Source organism: Triturus cristatus, chromosome 2_1, assembly GCF_964204655.1.
Source record: "Triturus cristatus chromosome 2_1, aTriCri1.1, whole genome shotgun sequence".
Lineage (NCBI taxonomy): Eukaryota > Metazoa > Chordata > Amphibia > Caudata > Salamandridae > Triturus > Triturus cristatus.
This window is the reverse complement of record NC_140581.1, coordinates 223,085,177-223,112,896: the sequence shown is the minus strand read 5'-3', so window position 1 is coordinate 223,112,896 and position 27,720 is coordinate 223,085,177. Positions and strand designations below refer to the sequence as shown.

At 47.1% G+C, this 27,720-nt stretch overlaps 1 protein-coding gene across 1 annotated transcript in view; it reads left to right on the top strand.

Annotated features, from left to right (window-relative positions):
• Positions 1 to 27,720, top strand: part of FECH (ferrochelatase) — a 258,404-nt gene that overhangs the window by 185,901 nt on the left and 44,783 nt on the right. The window contains exon 7 of the mRNA XM_085630172.1: positions 23,346 to 23,444. Coding sequence (XP_085486298.1) covers positions 23,346 to 23,444 — 99 coding nt within the window. The remainder of the gene's footprint in view (positions 1 to 23,345; positions 23,445 to 27,720) is intronic.

The window sequence follows — 27,720 nt, the reverse complement described above, 5'->3', positions numbered from 1 at the left end:
CCAAACCTTGTTTTTCTGTATCCTTCTGATATCTCTCTTTCTGTAAACCGGCCATTCAATCTTGTTCTTACCTTGTCATGTTTGCTGTGCATATAAACACAAAGGTCAAATGTCAGACTCGGACTTCTGAGGGGACCTTGTTTTTTTACTTTTCGTTCTGTGACTTCAAAGTAAGAGTTTATAGGAAAGCAAGAGGAGAGTGTAACATAACCCATAAACCAGGCCTGCAGGGAGAAGGTGCATGCACCTTCTGTGGCAGTGCTAAACATATATTCATGTCTAAGTTTCTCTATCAAATCATTGGCTTTGCTTAAGGTAACCCTCTACTGAATGTCTAATGATCTTCCTGTTTACAGTCCGCGACCCCGAGTACCAACCACTTTTAATAACATGCATTGGTAAGCCAAAAGGTGTAGCCTTCACACCTACACTTAATGAGCAATAGCCTCAGTATATACAACACATGCAGTAGCACAGTGCCATAAAAACCTAGATAACTGCTTTCCTGAAAACTACAAAAAGGAACCCCATTATATTATTTACTATTTAGCCTTAAACATCCTACCTATTTCAAAACATAGTGTTTGATGGGATGTGTGGCTGTAGACACATGCTCTGCATACTCCTGCCATCCAGTGTTGAGTTTGGAGTTGTGCAACTTGTTTTTCTCCGAAGAATTCTTTTGAGTCATGAGGTAGAGTGACTCCTCTCAGTGACATTGTGCATAGTCATCGACTCCTTTGTTTGTTTTCTCTCCACCGTCCGGTTTGGACATGTGGGCCTCTTCTCCGTGTTCAACTCTGTTCGGTACAAGTCTTCGGTCCTATCCTGTCTTCGTGGTATAGTTATCTCGATCATGCTTTTACATTTCTGCACCCCTTGCAATGTTTGTTGGTTCGGACACCGAACAATTGCCCCTTGCGACACTGCCCGTCTCGGGTCTACCATTCCATGTGCAACGTGAGTGCTGAAGATGTGTTCCTGATGTAAAGGACACCTTTTCAAGTCTACCCGCAGTGCCACGCCAAATATCCACACATTGACCAACATCTGGTGTGAAATCTTTGCCTTTTGCTTGATCACCGTGAGGCAGACTGCAATGCTTGCAAGTCTTTCCGGTCGATAAAGACTCTCTGGGAACGAAGGGCGTGTTGACTGGAAATGTCTTGTTGCACTGAATACGACACTCCCAATATTTTCACGGAGGAGCATGCCCAGGAAGAGCATCCTGCCATGGAGGAAGAGGAAGCTTTCTCCGTCAAGGAAATTTCTGGCTCCGACATGTAGGAGGAATTGGAGTACACCCTGGCACTCAAGCAGCACGTGAATACTGTCAACCAAGATCCTGCTCCACCATCCAAAAAGACTTATAAACCCTCACCCCTTCCATTATTAGAGTACGCCGGACCACCACTGCCACCCGGCCATGATTGGATCTGAAAAAAAGTTTCAGGTTGCTCCGCCTTCGGGCCTGGCACTGAAAAGTTTAACCATGGTTAAAGCCTCAGTTTCGACCTTCTCTGATCGAGCCTTTGGCACGGAATAGGCAACCGACCACAGCTCCCTCAGTGTCGACCAAAAAACATTCTATCTGGTAGAGACATCTGGCCGCAGATTCCTTATCTTTGAATTATCCCCAGGAGCGAGACTGGATCCAGAAACTTTTCTACAGCAGTACCTCTGCGTGTCGGTAGAGAGCCTTGCTGCCTTCGCCACGCATGCGCGGCATCTGAAGATCGTTCTCCGGTTTAGGAGTTGGAGCAAGAGTCTTCCTTGCGCCTTTTGGTTTTTCCTGGAACTGGGGGGGACTCGGGACCAGATGAGAGAATATTATCACTTTCTTCATGCTATCTTTGGTTTCTCGCTTCCCTCTGGTGTTTCTCAGCCCCAAGAAGGGCAGAGAAGCCATGACTGAATCCACACCAGTAGGTTCTCCCTCTGCATCAGTGAGGCCCTCTGGATCTGTAGTCTGATCCAGTGCACAGCACTTTGAGGTTATTATTATTATTATTATTATTGCAATATATACAGCGACCGGCTACCTCCAACGGTTCCCACATGCGACTCCAGTGTCTGACCAGCCGACTCTGATGTTGACTTCGACAGCACTGATCGATGCTACTATATCTCTCCTTTCCAATGCTGAAGCGTCGCCACATCTACTCCGGACGGCGTTGGCGGTGCGATTCACCTCGGGCTAACTTCCTCCTTCAGAGGTGCCCCCTATTCTTCCTCCTTCAGGAGACCAGTGTTTTGATGGAGAAAAAATGGGGCCTCTTCCACCCATGACTGACACGGTTTCACCTCCTCTAGAGGTTAATTGGATATCTGAAAAGTTTGAGGCTAGTCACCTTAAGTCTTCCCCTTTCTCTGGCTTGTTTTCGCCTCCTGAGCTACGTTTCTTTTTCTTTCTGATATTCTTCTTTAAGATGAAGACTTGTTATCTGAATGGGCCATCCCTGTGTTGGCCTTTGTTCAAGTTGATCTTTTTACAGTGTCTGATAGTGTTCTTCGTTCTCTATTCTACCAGGGTTGTTTTCCATGCTGTCTTCTTTTTCAATTATCTCTCAGTTGCCTGATTGTAACAATTCAGTCAGTAGTGTTGTTTTATGCCCGCTTGCTTTTATTTTTCGGGGGTGCGTGATATCTTCCAGTCCCTCGATTCTCATAAATGGTAGCATGTGGCTGTTTGCCAGCTCGCAATTGTCACATCTTTGGTCCATGACCAATGTTGTGAACTTTTATATGTACCTGGGCATATTGCAGTGTATGTGTGTATGTATGTGTATATGTGTGTGTATATATATGTATGTGTATATGTATGTATATGTATATGTATATATGTATGTATATATGTGTGTGTATATGTATATATGTATGTACATATATTCACTTAAAAAACCATAGGTTTCACACATGTTATAGTTAGCTGGACATTTCACTTGTAAAAAACCATTGAAATTCCACCGTTATAGTTAGTTCAGATAACTATAACTCGCGCGCCCTCAATCCACTGCTCATGACGTCGCATATTACATCACTCATGACCTGGTCAGTGGCATCACTCATGACATCATCCTTGTGATAGAGTTGCGGCCGCGCGAGTTATAGTTATCTGAACTAACTATAACGGTGGAATTTCAATGGTTTGTTACGAGTGAAATGTCCAGCTAACTAGAACATGTGTGAAACCTATGGTTTTTTAAGTGAATTTGCAAGGTTTTTAAAATGCTAATTCCGAACTATAACGTGTGTGAAACCTATGGTTTTTTAAGTGAATTTGCAAGGTTTTTTAAATGCTAAGATATGTATGTTTTATTATATTTTTTAAGGTTTTTCACCGTGCGCGCGCGATGCGCGCACCCCGCGATTTTTTGAGAAAAAAATAAAATATTTTTTTCATCCTTCGGGGTCCTAGGCTAGGGGGTCAGGAACTCTCTACCCTGCCCCCTTTTCACGTTCTCCACCTTTCTTTTTCACTGTCACACACAACACACAAAATGGCGGCCGACACTTCCTGATTTCGACCGATTCGAATGTTGACTGACATTTAACCACCAATCAGAATTACGCTCGCGCACGTTAGGGTGCGCGCACCGTGCGCGCTTATAGATATTTATGTACTTTTAACTGCAATTTTCTCAGGAACTACTGAACAGATTGACACCATATATGCAAAAGGCACATGCCTGACCTGAGGACTACCTCTTTGCCAAATTTTAAGTAATTCTGTTCAGCCGTTCTGGCTGTACCTTCGACTAAAGGTCCTATGGGAAAATGCATGGGGAAAACGCGTTTTGGGACCCCCCTTTTTTCTCAGCCCCCGCTTGACGAATCACCCCGAGACTTTCAGGGTAGGAGCTGAGCGGAGCGCCCCATTAGTTTTGAAAATTTCGCGAGGATTCGTCGACCGGCGCCAAAGTTATTCAAAATAGAATGTTGCGGTTTTCCTATGGAAACAGGGTCCTAACTATAACTACCTACTGGCGACCGCCAGTAGGTAATATATATATATATATATATGTATGTATATATATATATATATATAATATATATATATATACACACACTCCAATTTCCAATTCTGATGTTTGCAGATGACAGCCTGTTAATTTCACGAACACCTATGGGGCTGCAATCTGAATTGAATGCCTTTGTCACTTTTTGTGAGGAAAGAGGACTAGAATAAAATCCATCCAAAGTCATGATCATAAATCCCCATAAAAAATACAGAGGTAATGTGACTATCGAGGGGCTTCCTCTTGAAAAAGTCTCACATTTTGACTATCTTGGTGTGATCTAGCCCTCAACCCTATACACCTAACAGTTCTAATAAAACTTCTGTTATATTGGGTCAGATTATGGTCCACGCAAGAAGTAGGAATATATAGAGATTGTGTGAAAGACCTGGTAGGCCTTGGCAGGGCCCTGTGCACTCCATGGTTGAAGAACATTAAATAAACATCACACAGAATAGGTATGGGTGGATTAGAGATGCCTCTTGAGTCGATTGTTAAAGGAAATGCACAAAAAGTTTAACCGCTATATTGACAGTCCTGTTGCAAATGTGGGAAGCTTATCAGGACAGCAGCCTGACAGGCCAGTTTCTGAATCACAAGTGCGTTCCAAGTCTTGAGCACTATATGGACAGAATGTATCTATTTCAGTCCAAATGTTTATATGTGCAATTTAGATGTGGGCTACTACCCCTGAGAATTCATACTTAGAAATGGGCTAACGCATCTTCTTATTCTAAATTTTGCCCAAATTGCTCTAATATTGAAGAATCGGAGGATCATTTTGTTTTTTCTGCCCCTTATATAGGTATCTGAAAGAAATGGCTCTTAGCGGTATGCAAACATATGGGTTTGAGACGTTATTGGGAGGTCGCAAGTCTTATCAAGAGTGCCACTAGTGAACAACTAGCTTTTGCGGTATCTCTGTACCTGCACTGAGCTTGAAAACAAAGGAAGAAGGCCTTAGACAACTGAAAACCCTGACAGTTAAATTGCCAGAGAAAGGCCAAACAGGCCCCTTAGTGTCCTCTTTTTAATTTGTTTGATTAAACTGTTGATTAAAGCTATATATTTATGAACTGCTTTTAGATTGCTATTTGCAAATGTTTTATATATAATAACCTGACACTTCTTTTAGACTGCTTTTTGCACTAGAGGACATATTTCCAATTTAAATAAAACTACTGCATAGCAGAGACATGGATATGAACCATGATACTAATAACCATCTGCTAGTTGCGCTACCTTCTTTCTTTTTGAAAATCGTTTTCTCTGTATGTTTGCTTGTGCAATAACTTTAAATGTATGATAATTGCTGCTATTGGATTTTATGTATGCAAACCTTTTATGGCTTGGTTGCCAAATAAAATAAAATTATATATTTATATATATATATATATAATCTACTGGCGGTCGCCAGTAGATAGTTATAGTTAGGACCGTGTTTCCATAGGAAATCCGCAACATTCTATTTGGAATAACTTTGGCGCCGATAGACGAATCCTTGCGAAATTTTCAAAATAGGTGGGGCGCTCCGCTCCTTCCCTGAAAGTCTCGGGGGGATTCGTCAAGCGGGGGCTGAGAAAAAGGGGGGGTCCCAAAACGCGTTTTCTCCATGCATTTTTCCATAGGAACTTTAGTCCAAGCTACAGCCCGAACGGCTGAACAGAATTACTTGAAATTTGGAAGAGAGGTAGTCCTCAGTTCAGGGATGTGCCTTTTGCAGGTCTGGTGTAAATCTGTTCATTAGTTCCTGAGAAAATTGCAGTTAAAAGCATATATATATATCTATAAGCGCGCACCGTGCGCGTACGGTAAGCATACTGTACGCGCACGGTGACGTGCGCGAGCGCAATTCTGATTGGTTGTTAGATGTCAGTAAACATTCGAATCGGTCGAAATCAGGAAGTGTCGGCCGCCATTTTGTCTCTCGCAGTCTGAGGCAATGAAAAACAAAGGGGGAAAACGTGAGAAGGGGGCAGGATGGACAGGTCCTGACCCCCTAGCCTTTGTCAGGGGGTAACTGAAGGACCCCCAAGGGTAAAAAATAAAAATATTTTTTTTTGCGAAAAAACGCGGGGTGAGCGCACCGTACGCGCACGGCACAAACAACGCATCGTGGGCGCTTGGTGCGCGAAGTGCACCATGCGCCCACAGCGTGCGCACGGTGCGCGAAGCAGAGCGTGCGCGTACGGTACGCGCACGGTGAAAAAACATTAAAAAAAAATACAGAACTTAGCATTTAAAAAACCGTACAAATTCACTGAAAAAACCATAGGTTTCACACACGTTATAGTTAGGAATTAGCATTTAAAAAACCTTGCAAATTCACTTAAAAAACCATAGGTTTCACACATGTTCTAGTTAGCTGGACATTTCACTCGTGAAAAACCATTCAAATTCCCCCGTTATAGTTAGTGCAGGCAACTATAACTCACGCGACAGCAATCCTCTGCTGATGACGTCAGATATTACATCACTAATGACATATGTGTCTTTATGGAAAAAAAAATATTTGTAATATATGTATAGCTAAAAATTAATGGAAGAAGACATGGGTAAATAAGTGTCTAAATACAGTGATGTAATATCTGACGTCATCAGCAGAGGATTGCGGTCACGTGAGTTATAGTTGCCTGCACTAACTATAACGGGGGAATTTGAATGGTTTTTCACGAGTGAAATGTCCAGCTAACTATAACATGTGTGAAACCTATGGTTTTTTAAGTGAATTTGCAAGGTTTTTTAAATGCTAATTCCTAACTATAACGTGTGTGAAACCTATGGTTATTTCAGTGAATATATATATATATATATATATATATATATCTCAAGGCAGGGGATCCTGCTGAAACGCGTCATAGCCCTCTGAATATGGTAATAAAATAATTTGGAAAAAGATACCTTGGTTGCTGTGCCGTATTCCGGTGCCTGAAGGAAAACGCGCTGGTCTTTGTTCAGAGAGAGATATATATATATATATATATATATAGCATTGTCCCCACGCTTCCCATCCGGCACACCGAGAAGAGAGAGTCACGGACGCCCGTTTTCTTTGTGGCAAATCAGGTCTTTATTGCAGTTGTAGCTCTTCTGACGCGTTTCGGATAACGCAGTATCCTTGTTCACATGCGGAAGTGCAGTCCGCCAACAATTTTTATACCCGTGTGTTTTTTTCTCTACTATGTGTCATGTGATACTAAAAATGGAAAACCTCCTTATCAGGCGCTAGTCTGCTTTCTTTGGTTTACAACATTTGCGGAATGACACAAAAACACAACGATTTGTCGGCTTTGTGGTTGTAACTATTGACATATCCACGAGTAACAATGATAATATTTGTTGACATGTTTTCATTGCACATAATTGAATATCCGCATAAATGCCAGATATACTATATATCATTCTGTGGATGGTTCCAGTCGCTAGTGCACATTTGCATTAATATATATATATATATATTCACTGAAAAAAACCATAGGTTTCCGGGACGTTCTAGTTCGAAATTAGCATTTAAAAAACCTTAGAAATTCACTGAAAAAACCATAGGTTTCAGAGACGTTATAGTTAGTTGGACATTTGACTCCTATAAAACCAGAGAAATTCGCCTGTTATAGTTAGTTGAGCTAACTATAACTCGCTCGCAATGCACTGCTGATGACGTCACATATTACATCACTCATGACATGGTCAGTGACATCACTCATGACATCACTGATGACATCTCAAATGACATCACTGATGACATCATCCAGTGAATGTATTTTTCTGTAAACTGTAAATATTTTTCTTGTATATCTATGCCAAGGTCTATTGAAGAATGAGTCGATGTAAAAGTGCCTGAATGGATAATTTAGTAGATGCATGACTAAAAGTCACTGATTGAACGTATGTTACTGAATGCATGGATTAGTGACTAAACTGTGTGAATGTCTCTATTAGTCTCTCAGTTGGTGTGTAAGCAGGTGCATGGGTTGGTGAGTAGCTACATCAGTGTCTATATGGGTTATTGATTGTTTGTATGAGTATCTGTATGTGTGTCTGAGTGTCTATCTGGGTGGGTGGGGGGTGTCTGACTGTGCATACATGTCTGAATAGCTGTTTCACTGGTTCTATACATTCAAAACTGCATCTCGGAAGGGCTGTATGGGTAGCTAACTGTGTGTACAGGTGTGTTGATTAGTGAATTGATGTCTCAGTTGTATATATGTGAGTAACTATATATGTTTGTAGACGGTATATGTGAGTGTTGGGGTGTATAATTGACTGTACGTGAGAGAGAGTGATTAGCGACGCAGCGCAGCTGCTCGCTAGCGAGATCTATTGTCATCGACTTGAGTTTGGAAGGGGGACAGGAGATGTGCACTTTCCCAGACACCCGATGTGCACGCTCACGGCGTGTATCAGCTTGCTCCCGGACTGCACATGGGCACGCGCATGGCGTGTCTTTCAGCCTGCGCCCGGAGCTTGCCCCCGGACAGCAGATGAGCATGCGCAGGAGTCTCTTAACTTTCGAGCGCTCCCACCGAGCGCTTGCCTGGACAGCCCCATCGGCCTGAATTGGAAGCGCACAGCGTCTCTTCACTTTTGAGCGCTCCCACCATGCGCTCGCCTGGACAGCCCCATCGGCCTGAGTTGGCAGCGGGTCGGCACTTTGTGCACGGCTGAGGAGAAGCTCTGTTTCTCACTCGGGAGGGACTCCGCTCGCACCCTGTCCCTGCCGGCATCCTCCCGATGCGATCGAGGCTGATGGCAGCAGGCTTCTGCGGCTGCAGTCATCGTGCCTGAGACGGCTCTCCCTGTGACCCGTACTTACGAGGCGAAGGAACGAGGGGTCCAGGCAGGTGTTGGAACAATACAAGGCGGCGCGATGGAGGCCAGGCTGCTGCTGGTGGCCGCCCTCTGCTGCGAGTGCAGGCTGATCACACCCGGCTGCTGCGCCATGAGACCCAATGGTGAGACACGCTCTGCGGTTCCCTGCGCGCTAGGCATTCCGGCGGCCCTAGCTAGAAACTAGCAGACACCATTGAACATCAGTCAGCGACATTATCACAGTGTCAAGATTCAACTGGAATCTACTAAGATTTTCACTCTTGTGGCACACATTAGGTGATCTAAATGAAGTGTGCTGGCCGCAGTACGCAGCACATTAAAGAACCCCGCAAATAAATAGGAATTCAATAATACCGTACTCTTCTTACAAAATGTTATACAGAAACAGTTTCACGCTGTGACCAGTGGAGGTTGACAAATACCAACTCGAAAACTGAGAATGGATACAGTGCGCTTTCTTACTTTAGTGCATGTTTTTTTCTGTCACGTTGCGGTGAGAAGCTTCAGCTGCCTAACGTGCCCTACCGTGAGCCCCTGTAAAGTATAACTTTCACACCCTTGTATACCCTCTCTCCCAGTGTAGCGCTTTACTCTTGAGACTCGCGCTTTCCTTTTTTTTTATAAATTATTTTTGGCTGTGGACATGGGCTGGGCACCCTGAATCTGCACCAGCCTCAATATTCACCAGAGAAATGCAGGCAATGTAAGTAATGCCATACCTGACTTCAGAGAGCATGCTCTCACATCCCTTAGTGTGTGGCACCAGCCATTAGGTTTCACTCATAATCCAGGAATACAAGTGCAAGCAAACACTTAGGTGTGGAAACAGGTATCGCTGCCCATTGTAATGTGCCAAATCTTCCACGCCACAGGCAGAGTAACCACCAGTGGGATTGTTTACTTCCTGATCCATCGCTTCTTTCTCTGCTAATTGAAAACCATCTAAGTTTTCCTTCTACTTTTGCAACAGTTATATCAAGTATGCGGTTTGGAGGGGGGCGTGGCTAGGCGCCGAGGTGAATGGCCGCCTGATCCCGGAGCTCCGCCGGGACCGTTGGTGTTCCACCGAAATCCGGACCTAATCCGCGCTGAGGGGAGTGCCCTTGGAGCTCCCCCGGCTCCCCCTGACCCAGTGCCCACGAGGGCGGCTCGGCGACCCCAGGCGACACTCGCACGGCCCAGGAGGGTGGCCGCGGTGGTTGACGGCGGCCGGACGCCTCGGCTCCGGAACTCTGTTGCGGCTCCCGGCGCTACTTGAGGCCCCGGCGAGGGCCTGCCCACCGACGCGCACAGAGCGACGCCGTCGTAGGAGAACGCGGCTAACATCGCGGATCGGGGCCGGAGATCATCGGCTTCATCGGAGCAGGTGCGGGATCGCGACCGGGGCCGCGACGGACTGCTTCCCTGGCCGAGAGGAGGACGCCATTTTGCGGCCACGAGGGAGCGGAGGGAGGCCTGCCGCTGAGGGACGCCCTGCCCTACCCTCCGGTGAGACTCCAGAGCGCGACTGGGACTGCGAACCACCTGGCTGCCCGGAGGTGGGACGGGACGCTCTACTCTATATCGGACCCGGCTGGTGGCGGCGGAGACCCTCTTCCCCCTCTCGATCCCTGACAGAGTACTTTGGGCTCCAGCCTCCGTCCGTCAATCCCAGCCTGGATCAAGGGGCGCCTGGGTGCTGCGGAAGGGACCACCAGTCGTCCTAGGGAAGGTGCACGATCGCGACTGGGGCTGCGGCGAAGTGATTCCCGGGCCTAGAAGGGGACGCCATTTTGTGGCCACAGACGAGCGGAGGGTGGCCTGTTGCGTGGGAGCGCCCGGCCCACTCATCCGGTGAGGCCCACGGCCGCGACTGGACACTGCGCACCGCCTGGCTGACTGGGAGTGGGACGGTGTACTGGAACGGATTCTGGGCCTCTCTTGTGGCGGCGGAGGTCTTCCTCCCTCTATCAATCCCTGAGCAAGAGCGGTGGGCCAAGGGCTACGTCCGCGAACGCTGGTCGGACCACAGGACACCTCGGTGTTGCGGAGGGCGGTGCCGCCTACGGCCCGCAGGGTGCCCGGACCGCCATGCGACCCAAGAGTGGAGCCGCAACGCAGGCCAACAAGCTTGACCAGTACACAGTAGCCAAGGCGCCGCCTCCGGCGGAAAGGGCTCCGAAGGATGATGCGGACCCCGCGGACCCTTCCCTGAAGTCCATCATGGCTGCGATTCAAACCCTGGGCACGAACTTGGAAACCAAGATGGATAAGATCACTATTGAAGTGGCCCTGCTCCGAGCTGACCTAGGGAAAACCACTGACCGCTCCAAGGCTAATGAAGTCGATATTAAGGCCCTACAGGACTCGGAGAAGCGGCTTGAGGGCAGGGTGAATGAACTAGTACACCAGCACCGCCTAATGGCCCTGCGGCTAGATGATCAAGAAGGGAGGGCTCGGAGAAGTAATATCCGCGTCGTGGGTGTGGCGGAAGGACTTGAAGGAGACAGTGTGGAGCTCTTCCTGGAGGACCTGATCCTACGACACCTTAAACCCAAGCGTCTCTCGAAGCTCTTCACCATTGAGCGGGCGCACAGGGCCCCTATCCCACGACCCAAGCCTGGAGCCATGCCACGGACGATCATAGCCAAAATTCAGAATTTCCGGGACCGGGACGCAATTCTTCAGGCGGCACGACAGCACGGTGACCTACGGTATGAGGGGGCCACGATCCGGTTCTTTCCCGACTTCACGCTCCAGGTCCAACGGGAAAGGCGCTCCTTCCAAGGGGTCAAGGCGGCGCTCCGCGAGCGTGGGATCAAATATATGATGTTCTTTCCCGCCAAATTGAAAATCATCGCCGGTGGGCGATCCTTCTTCTTCACCACGCCGGAAGCGGTGCAGGAGTGGCTGGATGGGGGAGAGGCGACGCAGGATTCCCGGAGTGGAGAAGTACAGCGGCAAGATGCGGGCCTGCCCGCCACGGAGTCGGCGCCAGGCCGCCCTGCGGGTGGTGCGCCGAGTCAGCGGTCCTGGCGTTCCAGGTCCAACAGTCCCCGCTGGGGCTCGTCCAGAGAAGGGACGCCGCGCTGAGACCACGAGCGATAGCGCTGAGAAGACATCAGACAGTAACGTATACCTCACGTGCCTTTATTTTGAGACTTGTTAACTCTGGGGTACCCTGGCCGTCTCACTGCCTCTATGGGTGGCTTCCCTCTATGGGTGACTCCGTGACAAGGGGGCTGAACGCACTGGGACACCACGGACGGGCGACCAAAGGGGACTAGCCCACGAACTTCCCAAGTTGAGTTTCTCGGTGGGTTCACCGGGGTGGGGTGGGGCGACAGGCGCTCTGCTAATTGGGGTGGTGGGCAGTTCTAGACCCACGGAGCAGGGGGCAGGGTGGGGGGAGTTGTTTTGGGATGGGGGGGCGGGAGGTCAGGGCCAGCTCCGGGAGGGAGGGAGTTGAACGTCCGGCTTGTTGGGTTTGTTGTCATTTGTATGGTTTATCATTGTGGGGTGGGACTCAGGGAGGGGTGGGAGTTGGGGATCCTTTACGGTCACGCACACTATGTTCACACAATTGATGCCCGGGTGGTGGGACAAGACACCCTCTTACGACACAGCCATGGCTAGAAGGTGGGAAAAAAGCCTTAAGATTCTCAGCTGGAAAGTCAACGGTATGGGGGACAGACTCAAGCGTACTATAGTTTTGCAGTTCCTCAAACGGCACCAGCCAGATGTGGTGCTTCTGCAGGAAACACACTTATTGGGAAATGTCTGTCACGCCCTAAATAGATATGGGTACACTCTAGCAGCACACTCAGGTTTCACCACTGGATCGAGAGGAGTAGGTATACTCCTGCGCCGCTCGCTGCCCCTTCATGTAGATATCACCAAGACCGACCCGCAGGGCCGCTTCACGGCTGTGTCGGGGCGCTGGGAGGGCCGGGCGCTTAATCTTCTTTCAGTTTATATCCCCCCAGGCCTACAGGCCCGGGCCTTCGAAGACCTGGGCCCATTCCTACTATCGCTACCCGAGGGTCGGCTCGTTCTGGGAGGGGACTTGAACGCAGTAGCATCGGGAGCCCAAGACAGATTACCACCTAGAGACCTGCCCCAGGGGCAACGGTGGCTGCCGGACTTCCTCGAGTCCTTCGGGCGCCTACTCCACCCCACTGAAAGTAGCTTTAGTTTCTTCTCCGGGGTGCACCACTCCTTCTCACGGCTGGACTACATCCTCACCTTGCTCCAGCACGACATGGCGGTATTGGAGGCCGAACTCCTCCCCAGGGGCATCTCCGACCATTCACCGGTCCTTGCACAGATTATATTCGGAAGTAGACGGGAGGGCTGCACTGCGCCAATTAATCCCTGGCACTTGAAACACGAGGTCACTAGGAAACACATATCCACTTCAATCTCGCGCTACTTCACAGAGAACGATGGGTCGGTCGCCTCCCCTGCTACCCTGTGGGAGGCGTTTAAGACTGTGGTGCGAGGCGAGGCGCTATCGGCTATCGCGGCTCGGCGACGGGAACGTAGCCAACAGACCGTAGCGCTAGAGGAGCAACTTGGGGAACTAGAAAGGGAGGCAACGACCAGCGGCGACCGGGAGCTCATTCACGCGATGCAGCTTAAGGCGGCGGAGTACAGAGCGCTGGTATCCCAGGAGGCCCAGACGGTGGCTCGGCATAGAATTGGTAGGATATATGATCAGGGTGACAAAGCCGGGAAACTTATCGCCTGGCTTGAGCGGAAACAACAGGCCAGCAGGGTGGTGCCGGAGTTGCACACTGAATCGGGGAGAGTGCTCACGGAACCCCGGGAAATAGTACAACAGTTCGCCGACTATTACCGGCAGGTTTACAGGCGAGAGTCGGACCGGCCGGAGGAGGACTCCATGGACCTCCTCGCGGACATACGACTGCCTACTCTCTCGGACACAGATCGGGAGGCTCTTGACAGCCCGCTCACCGAGACTGAGCTCCAGCAGGCGATAGGGGACCTCCGTCCTGGTAAAGCGCTCGGTCCGAATGGCATACCCATAGAGGTCTACAAACTCCAGCCAGACGTCACTAGTAAGCACCTCAAACTCATGTTCGATTGCAGTAAAGCATTGGGGCGGCTGCCCCGGGACCAGCGGTTGGCGACTATAGTGGCAATTCCGAAAGAAGGTAAACCCAAAGACGCTTGTGCATCATACAGACCCATCTCGCTTCTAAACGCGGAACCTAAAATACTTGCCAAGACGCTGGCCAATCGGCTTAAGCCGGTGCTTTCGTCGCTAATCCACCCTGACCAATCGGGATTCATGCCCCACCGAAACACGGCCCTCAATATTAGGAGATTGCACGGGGTGCTAGGGCAGTGCCACAGTCTTCAAGAGGACGCGGTGGTGGTCTCGTTGGATGCCACCATGGCCTTCGACACCCTAGAGTGGCCCTACATGTTCGCAGTCCTGCGCAAGCTGGGCTTTGGACCCCAGTTTATCGCTTGGGTGCGATTACTGTACGCGGAACCCCTGGCGCAGGTGCTGGTAAATAATAAGGTGTCTGAAGTCTTCACGCTGGCCAGAGGAACTCGACAGGGCTGTCCCCTGTCCCCCCTTCTATTCGCCCTTTCCCTCGAGCCGCTTGCGGCCTGGATAAGACAGGTGGCCACCGTGCAGGGCATAACATGGGCGGAGGGATGGGAGGATAAGATATCTTTATATGCCGACGACATACTTCTTTACCTCTCGAAGCCGCGTGGGTCACTGATCGCGGCGCTGAATATACTGGACAGTTTCGGTCGCAATTCTGGCTTCCGAGTCAACTGGGCCAAATCGCATCTATACGTCCTCCGTGGGGACCCTCCCAGGCTCCCTGATTCTTGCCCTATTCGGGTGGCAGAGGACGGGTTTAAGTATCTCGGAGTGTATATTACTGTTAATAAGGCTCTGCTTTACGAGCACAATCTCAAGCCGCCGCTCCTTCGGCTTCAACGGGAGGCGAAATCCTGGCAGCATCTGCCCCTGTCATTGCTGGGCAGGGCAGCCTTATTTAAGATGCTCTCGCTCCCGCGGTTTCTATACGCACTTCAAAATTACCCGCACCTGGTCCCAAACAGTTACTTCCTAGCAATCGAAGCTGCGCTGCGCGACCTCCTCTGGGCCGGGCAGCCCCGAATCTCACTGGCCAAACTAACACTGGGGTGGTACGATGGCGGAATCGCTCTCCCCGATATTCGCAAGTACTACTGGGCGGCCCACCTATCCGCAATCAACCAAGGGACATACGGGGACGGGAATGACCCGGCTTACGGCATGGATAGATGGCTGCTGCCCGGAGGGAACTATGAAATAGCACTTTACTCTAGATGGGGTGTGCGCAAACTCACCGGCCCGACACTGCATTCGGTGCAGCTGTGGCACATCGCACAGAAAAAGCTCGGATGGTCCGGAGTCCTCACGATGGCCACGCCACTATGGGCCTCAGAGGCGTTGGGAAATTTGCGACGCACCAAAGGATTCCGCAATTGGGATCTTATCGGCATCTCTCAAATCAAAGACATGTGGGGACCTGCCGGGGTCCGCTCATTCGCCCAAATGCAGGAAGCCTACGAACTGGCAGATGCCGAATATTACAGATACTTGCAGGTGCGCCACTCCTTGCGGGCGAACATCCCACCGGAGGTCAAGTTGCCGCCGGCCTCCCCGCTCGAAGATAGATTGTTTGACGGACTCCTCGCGGAACACGCCATATCCCTCACCTACAAAAAACTTGTTAATAACCCCCCAGACTTGCTTCTTCCCCTTAGAAAAAAGTGGGTCGCCGAAGGGCTGGAAATAGATGACGAGGAGTGGATGCACGCTTTGGCTTCTCCACGTGAGGTCGCGATATCGGCCCGATTGCGGCTCATCCAATTGAAGATCCTACACAGAGTTTATATCTCTTGCACAAGATTACATATGATGGGTAGGGCTGATACAACGCTATGTAGGAGGGGGTGTGGAGGTGATGGCACCTTTTTTCACGTGCTGTGGGACTGCCCGAAGGTTCAGAGGTACTGGAGGAGGGTGGTGCGGGAGATGGAAGAGGTGTGGGAGGTGGATATTCGCCCGGAAGCCAAGAGGTGCCTCCTCAACATATGGGAACCAACTGACCTGCCGCCAAAGGGGAGGATCTGGGTGACACTCGGGCAAATGATAGCAAAAAGGAACATTGCCAGGCTCTGGGGCAGCGCTGTTCCACCGAAACTCTCAGACTGGACCAGCGACATGGACTGGTGCATGCTGCAGGAAAAGACAGTATATGTGGCGAGAGGGTGCCCGCGCAAGTGGGTTGAGGTATGGTCCAAGTGGAATGATTTTAGGGGGGGAATCTGCGAACCTCCTTCCATTGTGCAGGAAGACCCCGGAGATGATTAGACACTTGCTATCGCGGCTCGGGGAGCTGGGAGAGGGGGGGGAGGGTGCTGGCTAGCCAAGGGCACACATGAAAGCACAGTGTTGACCGATGTTTCGGGAGGGAGGGGGGGGGAGTTGGAAGTTTCGGCACTTTATGCCTCCTGGGCAGCCTGACCTAATTTGTGATTGTTTGCTTAAGTCTGGGACAAGTAATATTCTTCTCTACCTCACGGTACGTGTGCACTCCTCAACGCCGCCGTACCTCCGGGTTGACGGCATAGGGCTGTGTGATCAGATATACATCCAAATGTGTTTTTCGCGGCCAGCCCGCTGGGTTGTAGGCTCTTTGCTGTGTACCGCAATGTTTAAATAAAGGTTTTCAAAAACAAAAAAAACAAAAAAAAAAAAAAAAAAGTATGCGGTTTGTTTTCGGAGGAACCCGGCAATCAAAAACTGGCCTTATGTGAAACCACTGCATCTGCTTTAATTATTCAAAATGATTATTCCTTAGTTCAATTCTTTTCGACAAATGAAAATACATTTTCAATATTTCAAATTCATTCTTTATTATGTGGTTAATACAAGAACAATGCACAATTCATTTTTTTACATACATACATAATTTCAGCCTTAAAAAAATTATAAAATAAAATCCTTGTTTGGCAACCCACTTCTGTCACTGGAGTGGGCCACTTCCACCACTACAGCTGCAAAGCTGGTGCCAAATCTACTGCCTGACCCGACATCACTGCCACGCAGTCCGTAGTGAGGATATGTTGCAGTAATGTGCGATAATGTGCAGCATAGGTAAATACTTATAAGGTCCGAAAGACGAGACCGATTCCATTGTAAATGCTTGTTCACGTCTGTCAAAGCAGTCACCGCTCTGCTCGTCTGCCAGTGTGTCCCATCGCATTTAAATCATTTTACTCTCCAGCGAATGGGAAAGAATATTTTGTTTCAGATTATTGCAGCTAAAAAAATTTCACCATCCTAACAGCACGTTAAACATTATGCGCCTAGCCAGACAGTTTGTTTAATCCTTTAATGCGCACAACGTTTTAGAAGAAAGAGGTTCCTCTGTTAACAGGCTGACAACGCAGCGTCTGTCCTGCGCTTTCTACTTTCAGAAGTACTGTTCATTTTCAAACCATAAACACCGTTGTCATAAAAGCCCATGCATGAGGTGTGGCGAGAGGCATCACACCAACGTTGGGCAACAAACCTCAATCAGAAGGTGACCAAGGATTGGCCGCTCGTGCAGTACACTTGTGCTTTGTAGTCAATTTGTCACTTCACAAGACTCACACCATCATTTTTTCAGCTAATATATGAAATGAACATGCTGCTGCTTCTTGAGTGCAAATGATGTGGTATTAAAACTCACTCTTCTAATAGTCCAAATACTTTCTTTTTTAAACAATCTTTATTGATGGAAAGTGCATAACATCAGAATATGATACAAGATACATGCCATATGGGAAGGTCACCGCCAGTCTATCAGGTGTAAGCAGCCATCTCTAAATGTATGCTCCTCATGAGCTCACCGGAACCCTTGGAACCCAGACGGTACCCACCCCACAGCACCTGCCGTGGTTATCTGGATCATATACACAGCCCCTCTACCAACAAGTGTGAGACTTATCCTCAGCTATGTAACCCCCTAATGAATGCCCATGTTACTGAAGAGTGAGCGATCTAGAGATCGGGTGAATTGAGGCTAGGTATATTAAGATGGGATGGAACATTACCCCATGCAAGCACTCAATGATGACAGGAACGACAAGGAAAAAAAGGGCACCAGTTCCCCCTCCATTTAGTAGACTCAATGTGTATTTTCGATCTTTCTGTCCATCGGGAAATCCCCATAAGGGCCCATAGTAGTAAGACCTATTCATTGTATTAAGAGTAGTACAAAAACTCTTGATGGCTAGAAAGGTAGATGTGATCAATGCTCCAGTCTGGGAACTCGACATCAATGATGAAGGTGCATCAGATAGAGAACTTAAACTAAGAGAGATAAAAGGCCCTTTTCTTGTAGGGCAAGTGGTGAATGACAAGATGTAATATTTTCTGCTCAAACAAGAAATTCATCTTTCTCGTACATGTCTCTGTAGAGCTTCAAATGTGTTTGGCTAAAATTGCATTCAGCTCACTAGAATTATCGTCCCCATAATTTTGATTAGAAAGCTTGAATTGGAATCTGTAATTAAATGTTTGATTCAGCAGTTAACGATTTTTTCAGGATGGGAGAGACACAGAGAACTTCACCGGATGGCCTGATCACAAATGTGAGCGGGACTGTTTTGGTCCTGCTCAACTCTGAGGCCTCACTCAATCTTGTGACAATCTACAAATTGTGCCTTTAACATTGCTACATCCAGAAACTCACTGCAACCTGGACAGCCAATCTCAATGTATCCTACTTACAGGAATCACCTCATATTTGTAGGGAATCCATTCCACATGGTTCTGAAGAAAGCTACAGACCCGCAGGAGCTGTATGCGGCTGAAACATGTCCACCTCCTCATCAGATGTGTAGGAACATTATTTATCCTTACTACATCGCTTTCTCTTTTAACCTTATCCCTCTACTTTTTATCGATGATTCCCAATAAATACCTTCTTCAGGATAGGAGATAAACCACATGTCACTGCTGCCTTTACCTAGACAGCTCTCCTTCTGGTAGGAGGATACGTTTCACTTGGAGAACAGGACACTCAAGTGAAATAGACCCTATTATGATGCTACCCACGACATCAGAGTTAACATACACTGTTGGGGTTGAATACATGGATGAGAGTCATTAAGACAATCGTTTATGGTGCTTAGACATTGTGGTTCACTTTTTTTGATTATTGTTTTTGACGATGGGAGGCTAAGTGACCCTGTTCTATTGCCTCTATCTCCCTTTCTTTTGATTTTTATCACAGCCCTAGCACCATAGAGAGACATTAGAGGGCGTGACTTGAATAGGCGGAGCTTTGACATTGAGCACAACATAAGGGTCCTGAAAATGGTCCCGGGAGGCTGCAAACATAGGGCTCCTGAAAACGGATCAGGAGAAGGCCGTAGGTGATATGAACTTCATAGAATACACATGAGCTAAACACTAGCTCTGTGCAGTTCTGTCAAGCACACTCAATGCTCAATGTGTGAAATCGGCTCTTTATCCATGATCAGATGCAACACAGAAGACCTCACTAGCAACCCACCAACTCATTTCACACAACCACCAACAAGTCTCCCTCCCTGAGAGAATTTCCCTTCTCTCCATAGTGCGTCATAAGTTAGACACCAAACGAGGGAAAAGAAAGGTGGCTGTGAACGCAAGGTCAAGTTCTATATTGGGATGGGAAGAGGGCAGGCTTCTGTTCACAGAACTTAGCGAAATGTTGAATCTGTTTTGTCAATTAGCCTTATCTGTGAGGCTTTAAAGTGGACAAAACTAATTTTGAAGATTCTAGAGCCTGCAGGGACATACTAATGCTTTTTATTGTGCATTCTGAAGCACACCGCATCCCCTTGTCTCTGTAGTGTCTCGATTATTGCTGTGGCCCATCCCTGAACCCTTCTAACTAAATAACATGCAGGAGAACATGCCTCATGCGTGATCTTTAGATGTTTGTATCATTTGAAGTGTCTAATAATACGCTTATTCGACACTGAATGGAATTAGCTCATATCCTTATGGTGTCCTGGCCATATGAGCCAAAGTGACCCCATGTAAGCATTGTTAAATCGTTTTTTCAACAGTAGTTCTTCTCAGCAGTCTTTATCCATGTGTACAGAATATGCACACTGCACTGCAATGCCATACTAGTGGCAGGTTGTGCGCCATAACAGGTCTAATTACACTCCTTACACAGTGCTCATTCAGTCATTGACTTGCCAGCACAGGGGTCAATCAGGACTTGAACAAGTAACAAGTCTCAGTGTGTTTTCCAGTTGGATACAAGTACATCATTGCATGTTTTTCAGTATAGACCTTCCTCGGGTCTCATGGCTGCATTGCTCTGCAACCGCATGGCTGGATGGGGAACAATCTTTAAGCAAGCATTGGCAAAACGGCATTTTAGAATTACTGATAAAAAACACACTATATATCTCACATAAGCCAATGTCCCCATTTCACTTACATTCACACCAGTACATAACATTATGAAACACACAATGCTCTTAGATACACCCAAACATGTAAGAATGCTTTGGTAGTAGTATTGCTGGTAGTGACTGTGATGGTTGTAGTAGTACAGGGTTTGGTATTGGTGGTAGTAGTCGAAGTGGTTTTGCTGAAGAGTGAGGCAGTAGTGTTTGTAGTCATGATGGTGATATTGGTGAGGATGGTGGTAGCAGTGCTGGTGTTCTTGGTGGTGGTGATGTTGGTGATAGTGGAGGTTGTGAAAGTGTAGTGTTAATTGTGGTAGCAGTACTGAAGGTGACAAGTATGGTTTTAAAAATGGTGGTGGTGGTAAATGATGGTTGTTGTAATGGTGGCAATAATTGTGGTTGTGTTAGTGATTACAGTGGTCATTGTGGTAGTAGTGATAAGTTTGCCCTGTTATGAGTTATCAATTAAGGCTGCTACTTTTGTAGTCTGATTTATCTAACATCAAGCTTAGTCTTCATCACTTAAATTAAGTGTGTCAATGATTGACCTTACTACCAGTCCCTCTATTTTGTCCTAGAAGGTCTATAACTGGGTGTACAGAGTTAAGTATGCCAGACCTTTGTAGATCTTCCTCACAATTAAGTACTGCCTGACGAATACAAACATTGATCATTGTTTTCCTGGTGTTCCTCAACCTTTTGTCATAAGAAAATTAGGTCTACAAAGGGAATAATTCTACCCTCCTGGCCTGGGTTTTCGCAGGCAAATACACAATCAGGACTATTTTGGGTGGTGAATGTAGCCTTCTTTTTATTCCTTCTAGGCCTGTTCTTTTTAGAGGATTAATTATTTATTGAGAACAGATACCTGTCTGAGTTTTTGTATTTACAGGAAAAGGTTTCTTCATTATCAGTTTGAGATGCTAACGACTGATGATTCAGTTGACTTCTTCTGTGAGCATTAATCATAGTATTTACTTAAAATGATAACTGCTGTGCTTTGGAGCTCGGTCATCACCAGTGCTGGCCACCATGTTGTCACAATTTTTAGACTTCAAGCTAATCTATGTTTTTTATTTTTTGTAAGGTATTGGAGTTAACAGGCTTCCTAGTTCTAAGAGGCTTATTAAATAATGTAAACTTGATAGCACAGGGAGGATTCTAGAGGTGTGCTCAGCGTGCCCTTTATTAGGAGACATATAGGATCGCTGTGCTATATTATAAGACATTATTTTTGAGAGACTGACTAATTTTGGGTAGCTATGCAATGTGGAGCCGAATGAGCTAGTGAGGTGAGCTGGACACCTAGATGGTTTACCATCTCACCTTTAGACAGCAGCACCCCATAGCCTCCCCAAACCCAATTTCACGATTAGACTATTGAAAAAAATGTTCATTCAATGTTATCTACAGCAATACAGTCAAAAATATATATAATTTGTCTGCAGCTGATCAGGATGAATTCTTTAATCTTGTTTACATGTATTAAGTGATTTAATCCCTGGGGGCTTGGTTATGGTACTGCCAGATGTTAGTCTCTGTTTTAGATGCTGTTTATGCTCATAGCTCCTCCTTTTTAGGTCTCGGCTATCGGACAGCGACAGCTGTCTAGATGGGAAAGATCTTTTGTGGGCTATACCAAGAGCTTAGATTGGGCTAAGAGCCTGTCCGCTGCTTCCGCTGGTGCGTTTATTTTCACTTTCATTTTCTTCTTAGTCAGTGGCTTCCTTTCCTCTGCCTTCCTGTTCTTGTGTGCCCCTCCTCTGGAGCATATCCTCTCACAATCCTTCTGATTGTCTGTCTTGTATCCTTCCCCTGCTCACCTTTATTGGAAGTACTTTTTTCTTTTTCTTCAAGACTGCATACGTCTCCTAGCTTTCTCCACTACCAAACACCTGCTCCCCCAGGCCCACCCTCTCTCCATTGCTTCCCCTCCTCCTTTACTCCCTCTGTGCATTGCACCCCCCTCCTCTGTTACTCCCTCACCCCTTGTGAGGAAAAAAGCAACCAAAAAAGTATAGTTTTTATTTTAGAGGGCCCTGCTGAGTGCTCCGCTACAACAAAAGTGCTTTTGCTCACTTTAAATTTCTATTTTGTGTCCACCATCTTAAATTGGTCAATAAAAAAATAAGAAAATGGCACCTTGGCATTCTGTCAGTGCATTTTGATGGATGCGCATCCATCATAATGGAAGCAGGTACATCCGTTCTAATGCGTGCGCATGCATAAATCCTAATGTATGCACACACATAGAAAATGATGTGACTGCCAACAGCGGCTGCGTAATAGTATCTTTTGTTTTTTTGTTTTTACAAGTGCTGTACAACTTCGACGAAAGGTGTTGCCTAAGCCAGTAGGTCCCATAGGCAAGACCTATTGGCTTTCCTATTGCTTGTATTTTTCTAGCTGCGTTTAGGAACCTTGCTTGATATTGCACTAAATTACATATAAATTGTATAGTAAAGAAATATACAAATCCAAATGTAGCTTCACTGGCTTCACTGCCAGTGTCCCCAAAGCCTGCTTGGGTAAAAGCCCAAGATGCAACGCACCTGCTAACACCCCAAAGCTCACTAACCAGGAACCTTTGATCACCAGCTTCTCACCTCATCTCCCAGTTATCCTTAACATGGCTCAAATACTAAGGCAGATCATTGAGAATGATCGTCCTTGGCTAAGGAATGCTCTACACCCAAATCTGAGTTACGAACCAAACTAGATATGGTTCAGAAAACAGAATTTGTCTAACCTGCCTGCAACTGAATCTTTGCAGCCAAGAGCTTTTGCTTGAAAAACATTGGAAAGGTCTTCGTTCATCAATCGGACTCTAATATCTACTTTTTCACTTTATCTTGAGAGTAATGGAAGGAGACACGTGGCAATCTATAAAATATCCAACTAAATAAAGCACCAAATATCTAAATGTCTGGACTATAGCCTTCCTCTATTTGGTTTTGTTTGGAAAACCTTTATTACTCTTTTAATAAATGTGCTTTTTTTTTTTTTTACTTTTAGTGTTTTGCGGACCATATCCAGAAGGAATTGCTGATGTTCCCTGCCGAGAAGAGGGGCGATGTTGTCATTCTTTTTTCTGCTCATTCCTTGCCTATGTCTGTAAGTTATGACTCCGCTTTTAAAAGTAAAACTGACCTATTTCTGACAACCCTGAGAAAAGTTTGCCATGATTAAGGAAAGATAGTCCATGCCTAGATATGAGTTTGCTTGCCTACTGAATGGTATGAGCACGCTTGGGTGAGTGGGGGTGTGTTCACTGGAAAGTTAAGAAATTTATTTCACAGTATCTTGACTGAAATGTTTTAACCTTTTATGTGTTTTTAAATGGGTTGGTGTGAATGCACACGCTGTAAAATGGAAGAAAACAATGAATCCTTCATGTGGAGACTTTGAGAAAACTTGACCCGTATTCATGAAAACTGATGATTATTGCATGGCATATACTTGCAGGGTTCAAAATACTGGTCTGCCATGCCTGAGCGGTGTTAACGTGATTTTACATTTTTCCGAAAATAAAAAATGAAGGGTTGCATCATGTTGATAAGTCTCTGAAAAGTTATTCACAAGTTACTGATAATGGTGGTCAATTAAATAGTTAAAATACACACAGTAAATTCTAGTGTAGAGTAACAAAGAAATAATTTGGATTAATTGTGGTTTCACAGTAGCGATGCGTGTCTCAACCCAAATAGACAAGGAGCCAACTCAATCTGTGCATTGTAGTACATTAGTGTTTTTTGAGGCACTTTATAGCATACATAAGAGTAATTCAGAGGTCACAAAACCAGAAAATATTTAAGATCGAGTTTATGTATAAAAAATCTTTTATGTTTGTAGATTTCAGTTTCATTAGACGGTCTAGTTTTTTCAAGTTAATGGTTAGTTCTAGTGGTTTTGAAACTGTCCTTTGTCTCAAATTATTTTAACAATGTTTTATCTATACTCCTTTCTTTCCTTCTTCATTCACATTTTGACCTATAGAAACATTTGTAATCTTTGAGAGGATGCCAAATTGTCTGTATTTAGCCGAGGCTGAATCAACCTGAGCCCTTGCAAATTTGTGACCGGGAAATGTATTTAAATACGAATGAGCAGCAGAACTAATGTCAGTAAAATTCAGTGTTGCTTCTGAACAGAAGTACTGTAATTTGATAGAAAAGTGAAGGTTTGAGCAAACGTTAACCCACAAGGGTATAACTGTTGAGGGACATGATTTAATTCTAGGAAAATTAACATTTTCCTGTATCAGATTTCAGGTTATTTTAGCGCAGAATAACCAATGAACAAATACACATATGTGACTCTTAGTCCCTACTTTTATATATCTAGCTTCTGACTGCTTGTTTTAAGTCATTTTACGCTCACAGGATATGTCCCTAGAGTATGTGATGCTAATCAATCAATTAATCAATCAGTCGTTCAAACAACACTTGTACAGCATGGGTAATCACCCATGAGGGTATCCAGACGCTGAGGATCTTGCTGGGGAGGCTTCAGTTGAACAGCCAGATCTTGAGTCCTTTCCTGAATTCTGCAGAGAAGGTGAGGTCCGGAGGTGGAGGGGGACGTTGTTCCAGAATCTGGCTACAAGTTGCAGAAGAAACGACCTCCGCTGTAGCTTCGACGTATGCTAGGAGTGTGAGCCAGGTGAGGGGAGGCAGAACGCAGGTATCTGGAGGGCTAGTGGAAGTTCAGGTGGTCTTTTATGTATGCTGGTCCTAGGTTGTGCAGGGCCTTGGATGTGTGGATCAGCATCTTGAAATGACATCTCTTCTGAATGGGGAGCCAGTGGAGCTTCCGGCAGTGGGGGTTGAGATGGGTCCGCTTGGGGAGGTTGAGAATGAGTCTGTCCTTCGAGTTCTGTATGATCTGTAGTCTCTTCAGGAGGTACAAGGTGATTCCTGTATTGAGTTTGTTGCCATTGGCAAGCTGGCTGATGACTAGGGCTTGGGTCATGGTTCATCTGGCGTGGACGAGGAGCAACTTGAAGATCTTGCATGCAGAGAGTCAGGAAGCAGGCGGAAGAGACTGCGTTGATCTGTTTTTTTTTATTGTGATCTTGCTGTCCAGGATGATGCAGAGGCTTCAGGCATGGTCTGTTGGAGTGGATGAGGGTCCTAGTTCAGAAGGCCACCAGGGGTATTTCAACAGGGAGGTGTTGTTCCCGAAGATCAGTGCTTCAGTCTTGTCTGTGTTGAGTTTCAGACAGTTGTCTCTCACCCAGTCCGTGATGCTCGTCATGCACCAATGGAAGTTGGCCCTTGTGGTGGAGGGCTCTTCTGATAGTGCGATTGAGCTGGGTGTCATTGGCATAGGAAGTATTTAGTCCCTGGGCTCTGACGATGTTGGCTAGGGGGTCTAGTAGGTGTTGAACAGGGTGGGGAGAGCCTTGAGGGATGATGCTTTTGTGTTCGGAGGTGAAGGTAGAAAGGCAGATTCTCTGGGTTCTTCCGCTGAGGAAGTAGGCAATCCATTTGAGGGCGCCTCCTTGAACACCGATGTGGTAGAGCCTCTTGATCAGGGTGTGATTGGATATGTGTAGAATGCTGCTGAGAGGTTGAGGAGGTTCAGGGCTGCTGTTTCTCCTCGGTCAAGGAGGGCTCTGATGTCGTTGGTGGCTGCGATGAGGGTGGTTTCAGTGATGTGGTCAGTGCGGAATCTGGACTGGGAGATGTCCAGAAGATTGGCTTTCTCAAGGTGTTCCGTGATTTGGTGGTTGATGGCTTTATCAAGAACCTTGGCAGAAAAGGGTAGCTGAGAGATAGGACGGGAGTTCTTGAGTTGGCTGGGGTCGGCGGACGGTTTCTTGAGAAGGGGTTTGACTTCAGTGTGTTTCCATTCCTCTGGGAAAGTGGCCATGACGATCGATGCAGTAAAAATGGTGGTGAGTTCTTTACTGATCGACTTGCTTCCCAGGTTGAAAATGTGGTGGGTACAGGGGTCCGTAGGTGCGCCTCAGTGGACCGAGTTCAAGATGGCTGTGGTGTTTTGCGTGGTGAGTTGGTTCCAGGTAGTAAGCAGGTGGTCAGATTTTGCATCTGTGGTTGCGATGAGGCTGTCAGTGGTGGTGGGGTGGGAGTTCAAACTTTTTGCAGATTTTGGAGATTCACGAAAGAAGTCCTCCAGGGTGTTGCAGTGTTCCTGGGAGGAGGTTATGATGTTTTTGGTGGATGACCGGTTGGAGAACTTTCAAACGGTATTGAAAAGTTCTTTACTGTGGTTGGAACTGGCCTCGATGAGATTGGCAAAAGTGCTTGGTTTCGTCTTTTTCAGGGGTTGGTGGTATTGGTTGAGTGATGTTTTGAAGCAGGTTTGGTTTATGATGTCCTTGTTGATGTGCCACCTTCTTTCAAGTTGCGTGCTGTTGCATTTTGATTTCCTCAGTTCCACGTGTACCAGCTGACCTGTTTGGAGGGTCTCCTAGGTAATGTAAGCTTATGGGGGCGACTCTGTCGGCGCAGTTGGTGATCCAGGCGGAGAAGTTCTTCACAGCCTGTTCTAGGTTGTTTTAGGTTTCCAGACGGGAGGAGTTGAGGGTGTTGGTCCATTGGCTCTCTGGTACTTTGCTCCTGCTTCGGTGAGAGGTGTTGGGTGGTTTGGTGAAGGTGTTGGAGGGACCTGTGATGGTGAAGTGGACGATGGTGTGATTTGTCAAGGTGATTTTGGTAATGTGGCTGTACTTGACTGTCGCTGGCTGTGAAGATGGAGTCGAGTGTGTGTCCTACGATGTGCGTGGGGTTGGTGACTATTTGAGTGAGTCCAAGTACATGCTTTTGAGGAGGTTGACGGTGTTGGTTTCGTCTAGGTCGGCAAAGTGGAAATTGAGGTCTCTGAGGGAGATGTAGTGCTTTGAGTCAGTGGCGAGCGGGTCGATGAAATCTGGAATGGCGTTGCAGAAGCTGGGGCGAGGTCCTGAATGTCTGATGGCGAGGGGGCCTCTGATGGTAGTTTTGCCGTCATTGTGGAGTGGAAAGCTGAGATGTTCAATGATCGAGGTGGCGACGTCAGTCATGGTGGTCCAGTGGATGGTTTCCTTGTGGATGATGGCAATCCCACCACCGTGTTTGTGGGCGCGGTCTCTTTGTGTTGTCTTGTAGCCGTCGGGCGTTGCTGAGGCAATGTCAGGTGCAGATGTGAGGTTGAGCCAGGTCTCGGTGAGAAAGATGTTGGGGGTGTGGGAGGTGATGGTGTCCTAGATCTCGGTGGCATGTTTGCTGAGAGATCGTGCATTGCGCAGGAGGCGGCAGTGGAGATGTTCTGGGGTGGTGGTGGACGTGGCAGTGGTTGCTGTACATGCAGGTGTTATGGTGCAGCAGTTGAAGAAGCAGTGCTGCAGGCGAAAGGTCCTACTGTAGAATGTGGTGAGGTACGGCAT